At 33.9% G+C, this 19,667-nt stretch overlaps 1 protein-coding gene across 1 annotated transcript in view; it reads left to right on the forward strand.

The window, feature by feature from the left end:
- The window catches only part of PCLO (piccolo presynaptic cytomatrix protein), a 381,893-nt gene that overhangs the window by 172,439 nt on the left and 189,787 nt on the right, over positions 1 to 19,667 (forward strand). Inside the window, 1 exon segment of the mRNA XM_040260713.1 lies at positions 16,721 to 17,470. Within this exon segment, the coding sequence (XP_040116647.1) occupies positions 16,721 to 17,470 (750 nt within the window).

The raw sequence follows: 19,667 nt of genomic DNA on the forward strand, positions 1-19,667 counted from the left end.
AACAGTTATGACCAACCTCGACAGCATATTAAAAAGCAGAGACATTACTTTGCCAATGAAAGTCTGTCTGGTCAAAGTGATGGTTTTTCCAGTAGTCATGTATGGATGTGAGAGCTGGACTATAAAGAAGGCTGAGCACCAAAGAATTGATGCTTTTGAACTGTGGTGTTGGAGAAGACTTTTGAGAGTTCCTTGGACAGCAAGGAGATCCAACCAGTCCATCCTAAAGGAAATTAGTCCTGCATATTCATTGGAAGGACTGATGCTGAAGCCGAAACTCCAATACTTTGACCACCTGGTGCAAAGAACTGACTCATTTGAAAAGACCCTGATGCTGGAAAAGATTGAAGGCAGAAGGAAAAGGGGATGACAGAGGATGAGATGGTTGGATGGCATCACCAACTCAATGGGCATAAGTTTGAGTAAACTTCGGGCATTGGTGATGGACAAGGAATCCTGGCATACTGCAGTACATGGAGTTGCAAAGAATCGGACAAAACTGAGCGACTGAACTGAACTGAACTGAATACCCTTCTAGAGCACTATATTTCCTGCTGCTCTAGCCGCCAACTCCCCTGAATACCTGATGCTGCCAGAAGCCCTGCAACCCAAACAACTGTACCACCTCCACACCTGACCCTCACAGGGCAAACCCAAGTCCTCTGGGACAGCCTCAGGAGCAAACCCCAGTGGAAGACCCACATGTAGAGGTGGAAATAAATTCACAATTGAAACCCAGGGGCAGTGTGTCTAAGGAGGAAGACTGAAAACCTTCCCACCAGCTGTAAAAGCTACAGATTAAATCCACATGATCGACTAGGCAGACACTGTGTCTATGGAATATATAAAAGGTCATTTGAGAGCTCCCACAAAAGAAAATATACTAACTCTGATCGTTATGGACATTGGAGGCAAGAACAGAAAGGGGTAGGACCAGATTATAATCTGAGCTGCTCCCACAGCAGGTCCAGAGATCAGCACAGTATTGGAGGGCATCCTAGGGAGGTGAGGTGGACTGTGACTCCCAGAGAGGGAAAGGACTCTGACAGCAGTAACCCAAGAAAAACATTTGTTATTGTGTTTTGATTTGTTCTGTAGATTCTTTTGGATTTCTCTCTTTTTTTCCCTCCACCCCCCGCCCCCACTCCCACCACCCCAGTCTGTTGTAGTTGTCAATTTTATTGACACTATGAAATCTAATTTAGCTTTTAAGCTTTTTTTTTTTTCCCAGTCACATTTTTTATAGTTGTTATAAGCCTCTGCCTCTGCCTCTGTATTGGGCTTTTGCAGTTCTGTGGAGTTTTTCTTTTTCAAATTTAAATTTTTAATTTTTTAAATTTACTATTTCTTCTACACATATTCCTTTGTTTGCTCTTCCTGCTTTTCTTTTCCCCTTGCAGTTCATCTTTAATGTATATAAATCTTCTTTATCTATCTCTATAAACTTTGCATATCTATTCTTTCTTTCTTTTCTTTCTTTCCTTTCTTCTTAACACATTTCTTAGTTTTGTTTTCATTGCTTTATTCCCCAATTGGCACCTTGCTTTAATTTTCTTTTCCTATTTGTGCTTTAGTTAGTTTTGTTCTGGTAAATATAATTCTTGGTTTCCTTTCTTCACAGGGTCAATCTGTTGTACTTTATTTTTATTGGACTATTTTGATTTTGCTTATGGGTGTATATGTATATGTGTATATTCAGTCACACTTTTTATTCTTATAAACCTCTGCCTCTACATGGGGCTTTTGCAGTTTTGTGGCGTTTTCCTTTTTTTTTTTTTTTTTTTGGTTTTCTTCTTCCTTTTTTTATTCTCCTTTTTTTATAATTTTAATTGTTAAAAACTATTATACATTTTCTACATTTATTCCTTTGTTTGCATTTCCTACTGTTCTTTTCCCCTTGCAGTTAATCTTTAATGTATATAAATCTTCTTTATCTCTATTTTAACTTTGCATATCTATTCTTTCTTTCTTTTCTTTCCTTTCAACATATTTATTAGTTTTAATTGCTTTATTCCCCACTTGGCATCTTGCTGTTGTTTTGTTTTCCAGTTTGTGCTTTAGTTAGTTTTGTTCTTAATTGGTAAATATAATTTTGTATTTCCTTTGCTTGCCAGGTCAATGTACTGTACTTTATTTTTGTTGGACTGTTTTGACTTTGCTCATGGGTGTATATATATATATATATATGTGCATATTCCATTATTGTAATTATTATTTGCCTGATTTTGTAACTGCCACTTGTCTGGGGTTCATCTTTGGTTTCTTGTTTTTAGATATTTGTTTTAATCTCACTTAATGCCATAACAAACCACTTGTGGGATTTTCGTTCCTGACCACAGATCAAGCCCTGAGCCTTTGGAATGGGAGCACTGACTCCAAAACCCTAGACTACCAGAGAACTAACCCTAGGGAATATTAAATAGTGAGAACTCACACAAAGGAAATCACTTAAATACAAGACCCAGCATCACCCAACCACCAGTAGCACCTTGTACAGGACACCTCATCTAAACAACAAACAAAACAAAAACACATACCCAATCATCAGCAGACAGGATTACCACCACACTCAGCCTTGCCCATCAGAGGAAAAACAAAGAAACACGCGCACCAAAAACAAACAAACAAAAAACAAAAACAAACAAACCTAAACTCAGCACAAATCTCACCCTACACAAACCACTGGACCAACCTTAAGAGGGCAAAAAACCACAAGGAAGAAAGAAGTCAACCTTGAAGCCTGGGAAAATGAGATCTCAAACACAATAAGTTAAAAAAAATTATGAAAGGCAGAGAAATACTAAAACTAACGAAGGGACACACTGAAAACACAGAAGTCCAAGTAAATGAAGAGGAAATAAGTAAACTACCTGAAAAAGAATTCACAATAATGATAGTAAAGATGATCAAAAACCTTGAAAACAAAATGGAGAAAATGCAATAATGAATTAACAAAGACCTAGAAGAATTAAAGAATAAACATAAAAAACACAATTTCTGAAATTAAAAATACTCTAGAAGGAATCAATAGCGAATGTCTGAAGCAGAAAATGAATCAGTGAGCTAGAAGACAAAATGGTGGAAATAACTTCTGAAGAGTAGAATAAAGTAAAAAGAATGAAAAGAACTGAGGATAGTCTCAGAGACCTCTGGACAAAATCAAACGCACCAACATTTGAATTATAGGGGTCCCAGAAGAAAAGAAAGGGTATGAGGAAATTTTTTAAAACATTATAATTGAAAATTTCCCCAACATGAAAAGGAAATAGTCAATCAAGTCCGAAAGGAACAAAGAGTCCCATACAAGTTAAACTCAAGGAGAAACATGCTAAGACACATGCTAATCAAACTAGCAAATGTAAACCCATGGTGGATTCATGTCAATGTATGGCAAAACCAATACAGAATTGTAAAGTAAAATAAAAAAAAATAAATAAATTAAAAAAAAAAAGAATATTAAATGCAGCAAGGGAGGAGCAACAAGTAATATACAACAGAAACCCCATACACTTAATAGCTGATCTTTCAGCAGAAACTGCAGGCCAGAAAGGAATGGCAGAATATATTTAAAGTACTGAAAAGGAAAAACTACAACCAAGATTTCTGTACTTGGCAAGGATCTCTTTTAAAACTGATGGAGAAATCAAAAGCTTTTCAGACAAGCAAAAGTTAAGAGAATTCAGTACCACCAAACTAGCTTAATGTTAAAGGGAATTATATAGTCAAGAAATACAAGAAAAGGAAAAATATCTACAAAATCAACCCCAAACAACTAAGAAAATTACAATAGGAACATATATATCAATAATTACTTTAAATGTAAATGGACTAAATGCTCCAACCCAAAGACAGAGAGTGGGAGAATGCATACAAAAACAGACCCATATATATGCTGTCTACAAGAAACCCACTTCAGGCCTAAAGACACATATATACTAAAAACGAGAGGATGGAAAAATATATTACATGCAAATGGGAAGCAAAAGAAAGCTGGAGTAGCAATCCTCATATCAGACAAAGTGAAAGTGAAGTTAATCAGTTGTGTCTGACTCTTTGCGACTCCATGGACTGTAACCTATCAGGCTCCTCTGTCCGTGGGGTTTTCCAGGCAAGAGTGCTGGAGTGGATTGCCATTTCCTTCTCCATATCAGACAAAACAGTCCTTAAAATAAAGGAAGGAAGGACATTACATAATGATCAAGAGATCAATCCAAGAGGAAGACATAACAATTATAAATGTCCATGCACCCAACATTGGAGCACCTCAGTACATAAGACAAACACTAACAGACATAAAAGGAGAAATTGACAGTAACACAATAATAGTAGGAGACTTTAACACCCAACTCACACCAATGGACAGATCATGAAAGTAGAAAATTAATAAGGAAACACAAGTCTTAAGTAATACATTAGATGTGATGGATCTCATTAATATCTTCAGGACATTCCATCCAAATGCAGAAGAATACACCTTCTTCTCAAGAGCACATGGAACATTCTCCAGGTTAGACCACATTTTGGGTCACAAATCAAACCTCAGTAAATTTAAGAAAATTGAAATCGTATCAAACATCTTCTCCAACCACAACACTATGAGATTAGGTATCAGTTACAAGAAAAAAACTGTAAGAAACACACACACATGGAGATTAAACAACACATTTCTAAATAACCAACAGGTTACTAAAGAAATAAAAAAGGAAATAAAAAAAATTCTAGAAACAAAAGACAATGAAAACATGACAACTCAAAACCTATGCAGAAAAAGCAGTTCTAAGAGGGAAGTTTATAGCAATACAATCCTACCTCAAGAAATAAGAAAAATGTCAAATAGATAACCTAACTTTACAGCTAAAACAACTGCAAAAAGAAGAACCAAAAAAAAAAAAAAACCCAAAATTAGTAGAAGGAAAGAAATCATAAAGATCCAAGCAGAAATAAATGAAAAAGAAATGAAAGAAATAATAGTAAAGATTGCTAAAATTAAAAGCTGGTTCTTTGAGACGATAAACAAAACTGACAAACCTTTAGCCAGACTCATCAAGAAAAAAAAAAAGAGAAGAATCAAATCAACAAAATTAGAAATGAAAAAGGAGAGGTTACAACAGACAATGAAGAAATACAAAGGATTATAAGAGACTATGATGAACAACTATATGGCAATAAAATGGATAATCTGGCAGAAATGGACAGATTCTTAGAAAAGTTCAATCTACCAAGATTGAACAGTGAAGAAATAGAAATTATGAACAACCCAATTACAAGCACTGAAATTGAAGCTGTGATCAAAATCTCCCAAAAAGCAAAAGCCTAGGACCAGATGGCTTCATGGAGAATTCTATCAAACACTTAGAAAAGAGCTAATGCCTATCCTTCTAAAACTCTTTCAAAAAATTTCAGAGGAAGGAGCACTTCCAAACTCATTCCATGAGGCCACCATCACCCTGATACCAAAACCAGACAAAGACAACACAAAAAAAGAAAACTACAGGCCAGTATCACTGATGAACATAGATGCAAAAATCCTCAACAAAACTTTAGCAAACAGAATTCAGCAACACATCAAAAAGCTCATATAACATGATCAGGTTGGGTTTATTCCAGGGATGAAAGTATTCTTCAATATATGCAAATCAATTAATGTGATAGACCATGTTAAAAAGTTGAAAGATAAAAATCATATGATAATCTCAATAGATGCATAAAAAGCATTTGACAAAATTCAGCACCCATTTATGATTAAAACTCTTAAAAAATTAGTATAGAGGAACCTTCCTCAACATAGTAAAGGCCATATATAATAAACCTACAGCAAACATTATTCTCAATGGTGAAAAACTGAAAGCATTCCCGCTAAGAGCAGGAACAAGACAAAGGTGACCACTTTCACCACTGTTATTCAACATAGTTTTGGAAGTACTAGCTTCAGCAATCAGAGAAGGAAAAGAAATAAAAGGAATCCAGATCAGAGAAGTAATGCTCTCACTATTTGCAGATGACATGATAGGGTACATAGAAAGCACTAAAGATAGTATCAGAAAATCACTAGAGTTAATCAGTGAATTTAACAAAGTTGCAGGATACAAAATGAATACACTGAAATCACTTGCATTTCTATATATTAACAATGAAAATCAGAAAGAGCAATTAAGGAATTAATCCCATTCACCACTGCAACAGAAAGAATTAAATATCCAGGAATAAACTTACCTAAGGAGATGAAAGAACTGTACAAAGAAAATTATAAGACACTAATGAAAGAAATCAAAGATGACATAAACAGATGGAAGGATATTCCTTGTTCCTGATAGGAAGAATCAATATTGTGAAAATGACTGTACTACCAAATACAATCTGCAGATTCAGTGCCCCTATCAAATTACCAATGGCGTATTTCACAGAACTGGAACAAAAAATTTCACAATTCATATGGAAACACAAAAGACCCCAAATAGCCAAAGCATTCTTGAGAAAGAAGAACGGACCTGAGGAATCAAGCTTCCTGACTTCAGATTATACTACAAAGCTACAGTCATCAAGACAGTATGGTACTGGCACAAAAACAGAAATATAGACCAATGGAACAAGATCCAAAGCCCAGAAATAAACCCATGCATCTATGGGTACCTTATTTTTGACAAAGGAGGCAAGAATATGCAATGGGGCAAAGACAGCCTCTTCAATAAAGGGTGCTGGAAAAATTGGACAGCTACATGTGAAAGAATGAAATGAGAATACTTCTTAACACCATACACAATGATAAACTCAAAATGGATTAAAGACCTAAATGTAAGACCAGAAGCTATAAAACTGTTAGAGGAAAACACAGACAGAACACTTGATGACATAAATCCAAGCAAGATCCTCTATGACCCACCTCCTAGAGTAATGGAAATAAAAACAAAAGTAAACAAGTTGGACTGATTAAGCTTAAAAGCTTTTGCACAACAAAGGAAACTGTAAGCAAAGTAAAAAGAGAACTCTCAGAGTGGGAGAAAATAGCAAATGAAACAACTGACAAAGGATTATTTTCCAAAATATACAAGCAGCTCATACAATTCACTGCCAGAGAAACAAACAACCCAAGGGAAAATTGGGAAAAAGACCTAAACAGACCTTTCTCCAAAGAAGACATACAGATGGCCAACAAACCCATGAAAAGATACTCAACATCGCTCATTATTAGAGAAATGCAAATCAGAACTACAATGAGATAGCACCTCACACCGATCAGAATGGCCATCATCAAAAAGTCTACAAACAATAAATGCTGGAGAGGGTGTGGAGAAAGGGGAATGCTTTTGCACTGTTGGTGGGAATGTAAATTGATACAGCCACTATGGAAGATGGTATGGAGATTCCTTAAAAAAACTAGGAATAAAACCTCCATGAATGAGTGAATGAAGTTACTCAGCTGTGTCCGACTCTTTGCGACCCCATGGACTGTAGCCTACCAAGCTCCTCCATCCATGGAATTTTCCAGGCAAGAGTACTGGAGTGGGGTGCCACTTCCTTCTCCAGGGGATCTTCCTGACCCAGGGATTGAACCCAGATCTCCTGCATTTCAGGCAGGCACTTTACCCTCTGAACCACCAGGGCTCCACCATATGACCCAGCAATTCCACTCCTAGGCATATACCCTGAGGAAACCAAAATTGAAAGGGACACACATATCCCATTGTTCATTGCAACACTATTTACAATAGCTAGAACATGGAAACAACCTAGATGTCCATCAGCCGATGAATGGATAAAGAAGTTGTGGTACATATACACAATGGAATATTAATTGGCCATAAAAAGGAATGCATTTGAGTCAGTTCTGATGAGGTGGATGAACCAAGAACCTATTATACAGAGTGAAGTGAGTCACAAAGAGAAAGATAAATACTATATTCTAACATGTATATACAAAATCGAGAAGAAAGGTACTGAAGAACTTATTTACAGGTCAGCAATGGAGAAATAGACATAGGGAATAGACTTATGGACATGGGGAGAGGGGAGGAGAGGGTGAGATGTATGGAAAGAGTAACATGGAAACTTACATTACCATATGTAAAATAGATAGCCAACAGGAATTTGCTCTATGGCTCAGGAAACTCACACATGGGCTCTGTATCAACCTAGAGGGATGGGATGGGGAGGGAGGTTCAAAAGGGAGGGTATATATGTATACCTATGGCTGATTCATGTTGAGGTTTGACAGAAAAAAAAATTCTATAATTATCCTTCAATAAAAAATAAAATATTTAATAAAATAATATTTAATAATCAATGATTGTTTCAAACCATTCAAAAATTTCCCATGGGCAGGCAGGCATTCCTGTAAAAAAGAAAGAGATGTATATGTATATATTTATGTGTGTTTATGTGTGTTTATTTCTTTAATATAAATGGATTTCAGATTCAACATATTAGACTTCAATCTTAAAGTCTATGAGTGGCTATGGGACAAAGAACAACTTAAATGACTTGCTTTAAAACAGATGCTTCTGGTCACTGCCATATTGAGGAACCAAGTCCTTCTTAAAAGTTTGCTTGATTTTGATGTTTTTATTTATGCCTACTAATTTCAGCATACACTGTAACAGATAATTATCATCCAGGTGTGAATTGTGTTTCTACTGTCCTTAAAGATTTGGTCCATTTTCCTGTTTTCCATATCTATCTGGCCTGTCATAGGCCACCGTAAATTCTACTCCATTTAGGTTGCTACCTTCCTAATCCTCATTTTATCATCTTACCTTAATTACATTACTTGACTGAATGAGGAGTTATATTTGACTTTATATTATAATGTACTTAAGGGAAGAGAATCCTGGGAAACACAGTTCAGCTTAGAAAAGTTTACGTCTTGCAGAATCAACACATTGATTCTTCCCTGCACAAAGAACTTCCATTACTGCACCCTGTTCTACTGCATTTTATTGATATGAGGGTTTAACACCCATCACCTGTATTTATTCTCTGTTATCCAGTGGTCAAGTCCTAGTCCTGTACATATCAGGCTCCCTAGCCTGTGAGATTATTCTGTCTGAATATTATATTCACAAGGATGCTTATGTTTAAAATTGGGATTGATTTTTTTTATTTATCCTGTAAAATGTTTGATAAAGTTTTATTCAGCTGTGCTAAGTCACCGTTATGATGGCTCCCCATGACCCCATAGACCGCAGCCCACCAGGCTTCCCACTTTATTCAGCTATCGTATGCTTTAAAAAACCTGTCTTCCAAATGTGTGTAACTTTGTAATTTTAACATACATAAAATGACTGTATTGAGGTGTATTAAAAATCTTCAAAATAAATCTTATTTTGAAATTCAGTCACACATTTCCTGAAGGGCTGACTAGTGACTAAGTTAGACTAAAAAGGATTTTTTTCTTTGATGTAATTATTCACACATACAAAGTAAATAAACACCTCTTGTAATAAATAATAAACTCTATAAAAGCAGAGGGATAAAGAACTGATTAAAAACCTAAATTTGGTATCCATATAAATGATAAATATTTAAACTATTGCTTATTTTCTATGTTAAACATAGAAATATCAACCTAAAATGTAGTATACTAGAACAATTAATCACAAATAGAAATACCGTGAATCTGCAGGCAAGTCTTACCTTTGAGACTTCCATTTTTTCTAGAGCTGAATTAGCTAAAGTCAACATAAATATGTATGATTACTCTTGACTTCAGTTTATTATTGGTTACCAGTGAGAAATCAGCTGTGTCCTTAGAGTTGTCTTTTATACACTTTTAACAGGATACTTGATCACACTGGAAGGTGATCAGGTATACTAATGTTTCTGATTGAACCCAAATCAGGTAACTTACTTAGTCAAAAACAGTTTTAGTGAGGTCATTCTCTCTCTCTCTTTTTCTCTCTCTCTCTGTCTCTCTCTCTCCAGTTAGAAAAAAAAAAGAGAGGTAGAAAAAAAAAGAGAGGGAGGTAGAAAAGGATAGAAAAGAAAAAGAAGAAAGGAAGGAAGATGTTGTAAGGAAATTAACCCTGTTTAGTTCTTTTATATTTAGTAGAAAATACATATTTATTTTCATATATTTCTGAAAGGAATTTCTGAAAGGACACTAAGCCCCTGATTTCCCTCAAGTTCTGTCAAAATTGTTACTGTAATTATTCAGAAGATTTTAATTAGTGCATGTGTATTTATATATTATTTATGTAATGGTATTTAAAACATGGAACACTCAGAGATTACTTTCTTAGTTTAGGAAAATACTTATTAATTGTAGTGAAAAGGTGACTAGAAAAATGATCCTGCTTTATTCAAAGAAAAATAGACACAGAAAAATGTCAATCAAAGTGTGCAATTATAATCCCAATAATTTTATTTTATAATTTTAAACCCTAGTATAGTATACATGATTTTAGTTGGGATCTTGCTATTTATGCAAATGTTTGTTAATATAGTTTTACATTATACAAAAATATACATTGTATAGAAATTTATAGCAAAAGAGTAAAATAGACTTCATGCATTTAGATATGGGATTCGGAGGCAGGTCTTACAGATGTAAACATAAAGGAAGAGATGGATAAGAACATGACCACTGATCAATTTAGACCTAAGAATGATAACACCTATATAGGTTTCTAATAGTACAGATTTTCTACTAGGTTTCATTATTGATTTTCTACCCTACATATCAGTAATTCCATTGAAAATTGATATTTAAATCACCTACTTGGTTTTTTTCTTAGTTTTCATGTCAATATTAATTTTCTAATACATTCTGAGAAAGTTCTTATATCTACATATGAAGTAAATGAGGAAGAGCCTCAGCCAGTCAGTTATATATATAGGCTATGAGTTACTCTTATTTCAGTGATTATAAAAGGAACAAAAGTAATCCCATTCATTTTTTTGAGGGACAAAGTAATAGAAATATCACAAACATATTTTGCACACACTTGCAAATGTGGTCTTATAATCATTACAAGTTTTTAATATCCTGACTTTGTAGTCTGAACAGTTTATTGTGTAAGCTGAAGGGGAAAAAGTGAATCCACCATGAATCATCCATCAATCATTTTCCCTTTTAAAAGTAACAAAAGTAACTAAATTAGAGATTTAATAAGCAAAAAATCTGATTTTTAGAATGTCAAGTTGAAGAGTGTGTGGGCCTTGGATAAATAAAACACCCTAATGCCAAGACTATAGGGGACATAGAAAAAAGTGACAAGTTGCAGGTGATGTTGTTCGCCAATTTGTGGATTTGTCAGTAAGTAAAATAGTGACTTCTAAACAAATTATCAGTATAATTACTTCTCAGCTTTTAAAAAAACAACGTTCTGGATGACAAACAGATAAGCAGACCAGCAAAAATATGTGTAAATTTTTTGTTGTGGACTCAGAAGCTTCATGGTAGCCAGGAAACTCAATGGCATTATAGTAGCAATCCCCTTGATTACTTGGTTTTCCTTTACAGAATTTTAAGTGGGGTCACTCAGGATCTACTTAAATACTTCTATTGACAAAAAGTTTATGAGTTTCTGAATCAATCTAGTTGATTCTTTAATGAAAAATTCATACTAAGATAATATTTCTCTGACACAAATATGATTGCTTATGTAGATTTTGGGACCATCACTTCTCTACCATTTAAAGTCTAACATCAGACGTTCAACCTGCTGCAGGTCTTATTATCATGCTTCAGAAAAAATACTTAGAAAAATAAATAGGCAAGCCTGAAGTTCTGAGATTTTCCTTAATGGTATTGTTGCTATAGTTACAGCTGAAATGTTATATAAAGCAAATTGCTTATTGATAGAAAAATGCTGAGTAGCACAGCAGAATCCCTTTTTTGGGTAAAACTGCCTTCATTTCCTACTCTCCTCTTAAGATTAAATGGTTTTTTAGAGTGTTGTTTTGAAGCCCTGATGATTTTATGTTAAAATAATGTATTTTATTAATGTGTACTAGTTGGCAAATGGATATATTTTAATACATTGTGATAAAAATGAAGTTATTTTTCATATATTTTATCAGAATTGTTCCTATTTGGATGTGAATTTTGATATCCTGGATATTAACATTAAGGCACTAAAAAAATGTGATTGTTTTCATAGCATAAATATATATAAATGACATATATAAATACATCCTTCTGAATTTAATACACTTAATTATAATATAGATGAAATATAAACTTTCATTATATTTATGCCATTAGAAGATACATAAAGTATACTAAAAATGAAACATATTTTTAAAACACAGGAATCCAAATGGAAATGGTCTGAGAGCATCCGTAATAATGACTAGTATGTTTTTAAAAAGCCTCCATAGGATCTATTTGTTCTATTTTTCTATGTAATAGACTCAGTAATATAATAGAAATGCCTTCAATTTATGCACATATATAATCTATAATACATCATATTATTTATAATACACATTTTCTGATTGTCTCACTGTCTTTCTAAGGAAATAGCTCAGAGATAAAACCATAGCATCTATATTAACCTTTAGGCAAAATATGATTATTCATGTGTGTCACCATTGTAACTATTATAGAAAAAGTTGATTCTATGTCTGGCAAAATCTTTTCAGCTATTAAGTCATATGTGACAGTGATATATTATGAATTTGAATATAATTTTAGAAATCTTGCTTAACTCTTCAGATTGCTACTGAACTAGAAACATTATGAGTATTAAATAATGTTGTGTCTAATAATGTGTGGCTATTGAGAAACTAAAGATTGTAGGTATGTATTTTTGAACCCAGAAAATTAATACTTCTTAATTAGGTTCTGAATACAGTGATTTAAAAAAAAGTCTTTGGGATTATTTATGATAAAAAAGCAAAAAAGAAATAATTGTGAAAAACAGATTTTTACATTTTCTTATGTGGTTGTAGAGTATTTTTCCAATTTTTTTTTGTAAAGAAAATTCTTCTAGTAATTGTGTTTATATTTAATGATGATTGAATAATGATGACCTGTATTGTTGTAAATGAATTTTCTTGTGAAAATAAGTTTTTACTCATTTTCTTCTTTGTCAGAATTTGATCGCTTTTGCTTTTCTCATTTCTAGTTCGGATTTTACCCTAATCTCTGCCTTTTCCTATCTTTTCTTTTAATAAACAAAATTTAAATTTACATGTTTAAAGAAATATGTAATTTTGATGCAACTAATAGTGTTTTTTTTCTGTTCAATCCTTTGTTGAATTATAACTTCCTCTGCTTGCTGAATTTGTTGGTATTCTGATTTGGGTTCTAAGGGCTTCCTTGGTGGCTCAGAGGTAAAGAATCTGCCTGCAGTGCAGGAGAGATAGGTTCAATCCCCAGGCTAGGAAGATCCCCTGGAAAAGGAAATCGCAACTCACACCAGTCTTCGTGCCTGGGAAATCCCATGGATATAGAAGCCTGGTGGACTATAGTCCATGGGGTCGCAAAGAGTGACACAATTTGGCAACTAAACAACAATCTGAGTTCTAGGGCTGCAGAAAGAAGAGACACACATGTGAGACCACCCGTTCAATATTTCTAATTGGTGAAAAATTACTCTATGTGATTTATAATTTATCAAATTCCTTATGTTGTAAATGAATTCATCAGATAATCCTTTTAAACCATAGTATCTTTTCCATCTTCCTTAGTTTTTTCCCCTGCATATTATACTTACATTTAACCCATAGCTTCTTTCTTCTACTTTAGTGTGAGTTCATGATTGAATAAGCCTTGCACATACAATTTCCCCAGGATATATGTACTCCATAGATAAAAATAGACTGAATATCTACAGAATAGATACGTAAGTGAATGCTCTTGTCATAATTATTTGACATAATGCTAGCATCAGTTTCCAAATTAATTTTGGTGACAAAGTGTAAGTTAAAAGAAAAATGAGCTTGGCCTTATGATATTCTTCAAAATGCAAATCAGTCATGTAACCAAGAGACCAAATGTGGCAACATCATGTTAAAATTAATTACAGACAGTAACAATTAAAGATACTGGGTTTAGGGAATTCCCTTACAGTCCAGTGGCTAGCATTCCATGCTTTTACTGCAGAAGGCCCCAGTTCAAGCCTTGGCCAGGGAACAAGACCTCACAAGCTGCATGAACAGGCCAAAAAACAAAAAAGATACTAGGTTTAACTGAATCGGGATGGAAATTTGAGCAAAACAGAGATTTGAACCAGCGAATGAGGCTCTCAACATAGGTCATTTTTCTCTTAGACTAGTGCTATTTCTCTTTGCCTGTGATTTTAGTAGGGGTAGGTTATCACTGCTTATAGGTATATCAAACATTTTAAATAGGAAAATGAAGTGTTTTATGTGACATAGTAGATTAAATTAATGAAACCCTTTATCCTCTTACCTAAATTTTCAAATGTGTGAAAACAATGAGTATACTACCTTGAAATAATCACTCTATTTTCTCAACAGATTTTCCTTTTAATGAGAGCTGTGTACCATTTTGGTATCACATGCTGTTAATATAACTAGCAAGAGATGACAACTTTGTAAGAATAATTTGTCCCTAAAACTCAGATAAAGTATTCATGCTTTGATAATTGATAAGAATTTCCAAACATTTATTTCTAGAATATTAAAAACTTCCTAACTTATTTACATTTGGACCTGCCCTGACAGGAATACATAGCACACACCTGCATTTGGCATTTAGAATCCATATGACAATGGTTTGTCATGGTACACAATGGTACAGATATTTGTGTCTATTTCTGTTTTTTAAAATGTCAGTTTCTGAATGAAAATATTGTAAGATATGACCCCACCAAAGAGCGGTTTTTAAAACCACAACACTGATTAAGATTGATTTTCTGCTGACATTATGGAAGTACCTCCTCTAGGGGACTCTTCAACACAACAGCTGGAACTTTTAGAATTAGACATAAGGATCAAATCAGTTTCTTTCTTGAGACTTTGTATAAAGTTACTATATAGAGAAGCCACAAGTCACTTTATTGCTGCTTAGAGTTGAAATTAAGAAAGAAATTGGTACTGGATGATCATAACACACAAAGTAAAGTGACTCATAATACATACTAATGTCTTATAGACAGCATTTTATCTGAAATTAAATAGCTGACTCAGGTCCTTACTGTTTGAGATAATCAAGTAAGAATTATAACAACTTACAAGTTGCAAAACAGCCATTATTATTAAGCAACATTTTTGTTTCTTTAAAGAAATTGAAAACTGAAGAAATGAATCTTAGTTGTCTAATAATATTCTAGGACAATAAGTGATTTTTGTCTCTAAATAATTGAAGTTATGCTACTGGAAAGAATGATCCAATAGGAAGAGCAATTTGAAATTACCTCTCAGAAAACAGTACAACATACAATCACAATATTGTTTGCATGACTCTCCACCTGTGTACTTTAAAGGATAGGCATTCATTAAATGGTAACAGTTAGAAGCTACAGGTATAACCTTAATTTCTTACATTTTAATACATATAATGTAAGAAAAAGCACACCATACATCAATAAGGAGGAAATTCTGCAACATTATCGGTCTAGCAATCTCTCTCCCATATGATCATTTATGTGTGTTATGAGAGGATACTTCTCAGTCTTTAGTTTGCAAAAGAATTCACCAACAGGTTATTTAAAAGGCAGATTCTCCTTCTCCTATCCCATGTTTCTGCTAAAAGTATATTGGTAAAGTTACTAAAATTTATATGAGTGAGGACTACTTCAGGAGATTTGGCTCAGGTGGCCCATGGATTCCACTTAGGAACAGAAGTAGTCTAAAGAACTATGTTAGTCAGCAATTGAGAAAACTGGGGGAAAAGATATCAAACTGTTTTAATTTGTGAATGCTTCTTGACACAGTTGCATAAAAAATGTGATTATTATTAAAAAATAACATTTTTTAATCTTAAATCAGATGGAGAATTATATACAAGTGATTTTTGAAACTTCTACATGTGCCTTGTCATCTTCTGCTCTGGTAGATAGAATTACATTTGATCCAAAACCAAAGATAGGAGATTATAGCCTAAGTCTTTTATTTTGTATTTTTTTTATTTTTTATTTATTTTTTTAGCCTAAGTCTTTTAAAACTTACTATTAATTGGCTATGAAAAGAAAACTACTGTAATTTAATAGTTTTTGAAAAAATTTATGATAGGAACACTAATTTTGAAGGTATGAGGCTTAAAAATATTTGTATTTAGAACAAATGCAGATTTTTATTTTAACCGAAAAAACAATATTTCCCTAGTCTGTCTTTGATGCGGGCTTCCCTAGTGCCTCAGTGGTAAAGAATCCACCTGCAATGCAAGAGACCTGGGTTCAATCCCTGGGGTATTTGATCCCTGGGTCGGGAAGATCCCCTGGAGAAGGAAATGGCACTCCACTCCAGTATTCTTGCCTAGGAAATCCCATGGAGCCTAGAAGGCTACGGTCCATGGGCTTGCAAGAGAGTCAGATAGGACTTAGCAACTAAACATCTTTGATACACTTTTTATTTTCTGTTTATGATGAGGCCAATTAGATGCTAATCCCTAAGGATTCCCCCTATTCTTTAGATTTCAGGCAGTCTTTTTGCAATGTTCTTTTAAAAGTCAGTTCTATTGATCCAGAAAACAATGACCTACCTTCTCCATATATAAAAAAGCAGCCAGAAATTGTCAAGTGCTCATCTTGGTAAATGTACCAAAACAGATGTATTAAAATATAGTTAATCTTTTATTTTATTTTATTTACAGATTCAGGAATGGCTTTGTTTAAATTGCCAAACCCAGAGAGCAATATCAGGACAGCTGGGAGACATGGGCAAAATGCCACCTACACAGGCAGGACCAAAAGCCTCTCCTATGCCTGTCCCTATGGAACAACCATTTCAGGAAACAGCAATGCCTGCCCCAGTAAAAGTGAAAAAGAAGGAACAAGAAGAAAAACCAGAAGCAGAAAAAACCATTTCAGAAAAGGTAAAAGAAACGCCTTCAGGTGAAAAAAGTCCCCCTAAGGAAACCATAGATCAAATCCGAGAGGAGAGTAAAGACAAAACTTCAGCCCCTCAAGAAAAAAAGTCACCCCCTGAAGACAAAAAGCCACCTTCTGAAGACAAAAAGCCACCTTCTGAAGACAAAAAGCCACTCCCTGAAGAAGAAAAGCCACCTCTTGAAGAAAAAAAACCAACCCTTAAAGACAAAAAGCCGGCTCTTGAAGACAAAAAGTTAGCCCCAGCAACAAAAGCATCAGTTCTAGAGGAAGAACAGAAACGTGACTTACTTAAAACTCAAGTACAAATTGCTGAAGTAAAATCTGAAGGCAGAGTGCCTCCGGAAGCAGTGGAAGAAAAGAAACAACCACGGATGGAGACGGAAGATTTACCAGCCAGCACGCCTCTGCGTTTGCATAAAGAAGATGATGGGATGACTCAAAAAATAAAAGTACAGCCACAGGCACCATGCATGGCAAAGCCTGATCAGACGGAATCTGGAAAGGAAAAAACAGTAAGTTATGTTTCTTACCTCATTTTGCAGTTTTACACCTGCAATTTACTCATGTCTGCCTAAACGTACACCAAATGCTTAATGGTAATTTTGTAGGTAAAAGCTTTCAATTAGTAGCATTTTCAAAAATAGTCAGTAGCATTCAGAAAAAAAATACTAACATGAAATCAGTATCCCCCTTTCACATGAAATAATGTTTGTCTTGAAATTTTTGTTTACTTAGCCACTTGGTTAAGCAAGACTCAACAAATTTCTTCTCACTTGAAAATCTTTTAAGATGTGTTCAACCATAAAATTATTAAATAATTGTGATTTTTAAAAAAAGCACAGCCAAAATTCAGAAGAAACATCTTTTACAGTTATTTTAGTGTGTATGCAACATAATGTATTTTGTTCAGAGTTTTATTCAGTTTGTTTAATATTGAAGGTTTATTTGTAATCCAAGCATAATCTGGAATATATATTATTCTTTATATATTCTTCTTTTTCATTTTCTTTAATGGTTAATAGTCCATCCTAACCCAGTTTAGTTGTTGTTTTGTTTATAGTTGTAACACATGGTTACTAATTCATCTCTGGCATATGGTACATCACTCATAAAATAAATCCTGGTCTTCCTTTGTTATTAATTCATAAGTTTATCAGAGCTAGAGAAAACAGAGGCCTGTGTATTCTCATTCTAATGGCTAGATCTAACTCCCCCCACCCCCACCCACTGTTTCTCCTAGCTAACTACTTTGCAGAAATAGATTCTTTTTACTATTTCTTTTTTTGTGAAGCTGTCCTTGGCTCTCATGACTCTTCCCTTTTTGTTCTCTTTTTTCTCTTTCTGATCACGCTTTATGAGTTCTACTTTGACTATCTCGCTGACTTTCTCTTTTCCCATCTCTATGTGATGAGGATTTTCTTTGAATTCTGTCTTCTTTCCTCTCAGGGGAGCCACATGAACATATATTTCCTATTTCCTAAATCTTGTGTACCGTCTATCTCTCTTGAGTGTTGGACCTGCATTTTCAAGTATCAAGTAGATCATTTCACTTCAGAAACTCATTGTAAAGTGGGACTCAGTGTGTTCAAATCATATCCAGCTCTCTGTAGAAGCAGTTCCTGATAATGGCTTCATCATTCATCATGTCTTTAGTCTCCCAGTCTCTAATCTTCAGGGTAGTCTGAGGGTTCTTCTTACACACGGGGCTCTCCACATCACGCTTCTGTCTCTTAGCTCCTATTCCTAAGGACAATATCCTACTTATGGCCTTCATAATCTTATATCAGTGACTTGAGGAATATAATTACTAGTCAATAGGCTTCTATTTCTCCTTTCTCTAGTATATAATTATCAAGTAATTGTTCTCCAGAGTTCCGACAGTATAACTCTGTCACTCAGATATTTCTAATGATTGTCTATTTGGTTTTAATTTAAACAAGAAGTATCCAAATATTTTGTTGATGCTACTTTTTATTTTAGAAATTCATCACTTTTAATCATCTCTACTCTTCTTTAACAACCTCAGTATGTGTATACTTATTTCTAAATTAAACCTGTGCACTATATTTTCAACATGGATATTCACAAAAATATAAAAATTAAGCTAAATCACCATTTTTATTATGTTTTTTAAATACAGGTACACTTGATCATAGTGAAGTATAATTACTAATATTTTAGAGAGTGTTGACTGTGTTTTGATGTTTGAAAATCTTGTAAGATGTTTTAATAAGCGTTCTTTGAAATTCAGCTTCTAAGTTGTTTATTTTGATATTTTGACATTTAGTGTTGATGACTCTCTAAAATAAAAAATCCACAGAATATATCAGAAATAAAAGAAATGTATTAAAGATAGTACTTTCCAAATTTTGCTACCTGTTTTCTAGGTTTGGAATTGAAAACTATTTTTTTTAAGTTGTGGAATTTCCATAAATAAATGTTAATCTAACTTGATACCAGTTATTTATTCCTGTTATCACAAAATGTGGTGTTCTAAAATTTTTTTTTTTTTTTTTTTAGCAAATGGGTTGGAAACCCACTGGAAATCTTTATCTACAAAGTTTATAAACAGATTAAAATATTCTGTCTAAAGTTTGTTTGAAAAGGCAAACATGACAACTTTTTTAAATGATATGGCATTTTATCTAGCATAATCACATGATGCTTTCCAGTTATCTATCTTCAAAGGATTGTGTACACATCATGATT

This window comes from Oryx dammah, unplaced genomic scaffold (genome assembly GCF_014754425.2).
Source record: "Oryx dammah isolate SB20612 unplaced genomic scaffold, SCBI_Odam_1.1 HiC_scaffold_18, whole genome shotgun sequence".
Classification (NCBI taxonomy): Eukaryota; Metazoa; Chordata; class Mammalia; order Artiodactyla; family Bovidae; genus Oryx; species Oryx dammah.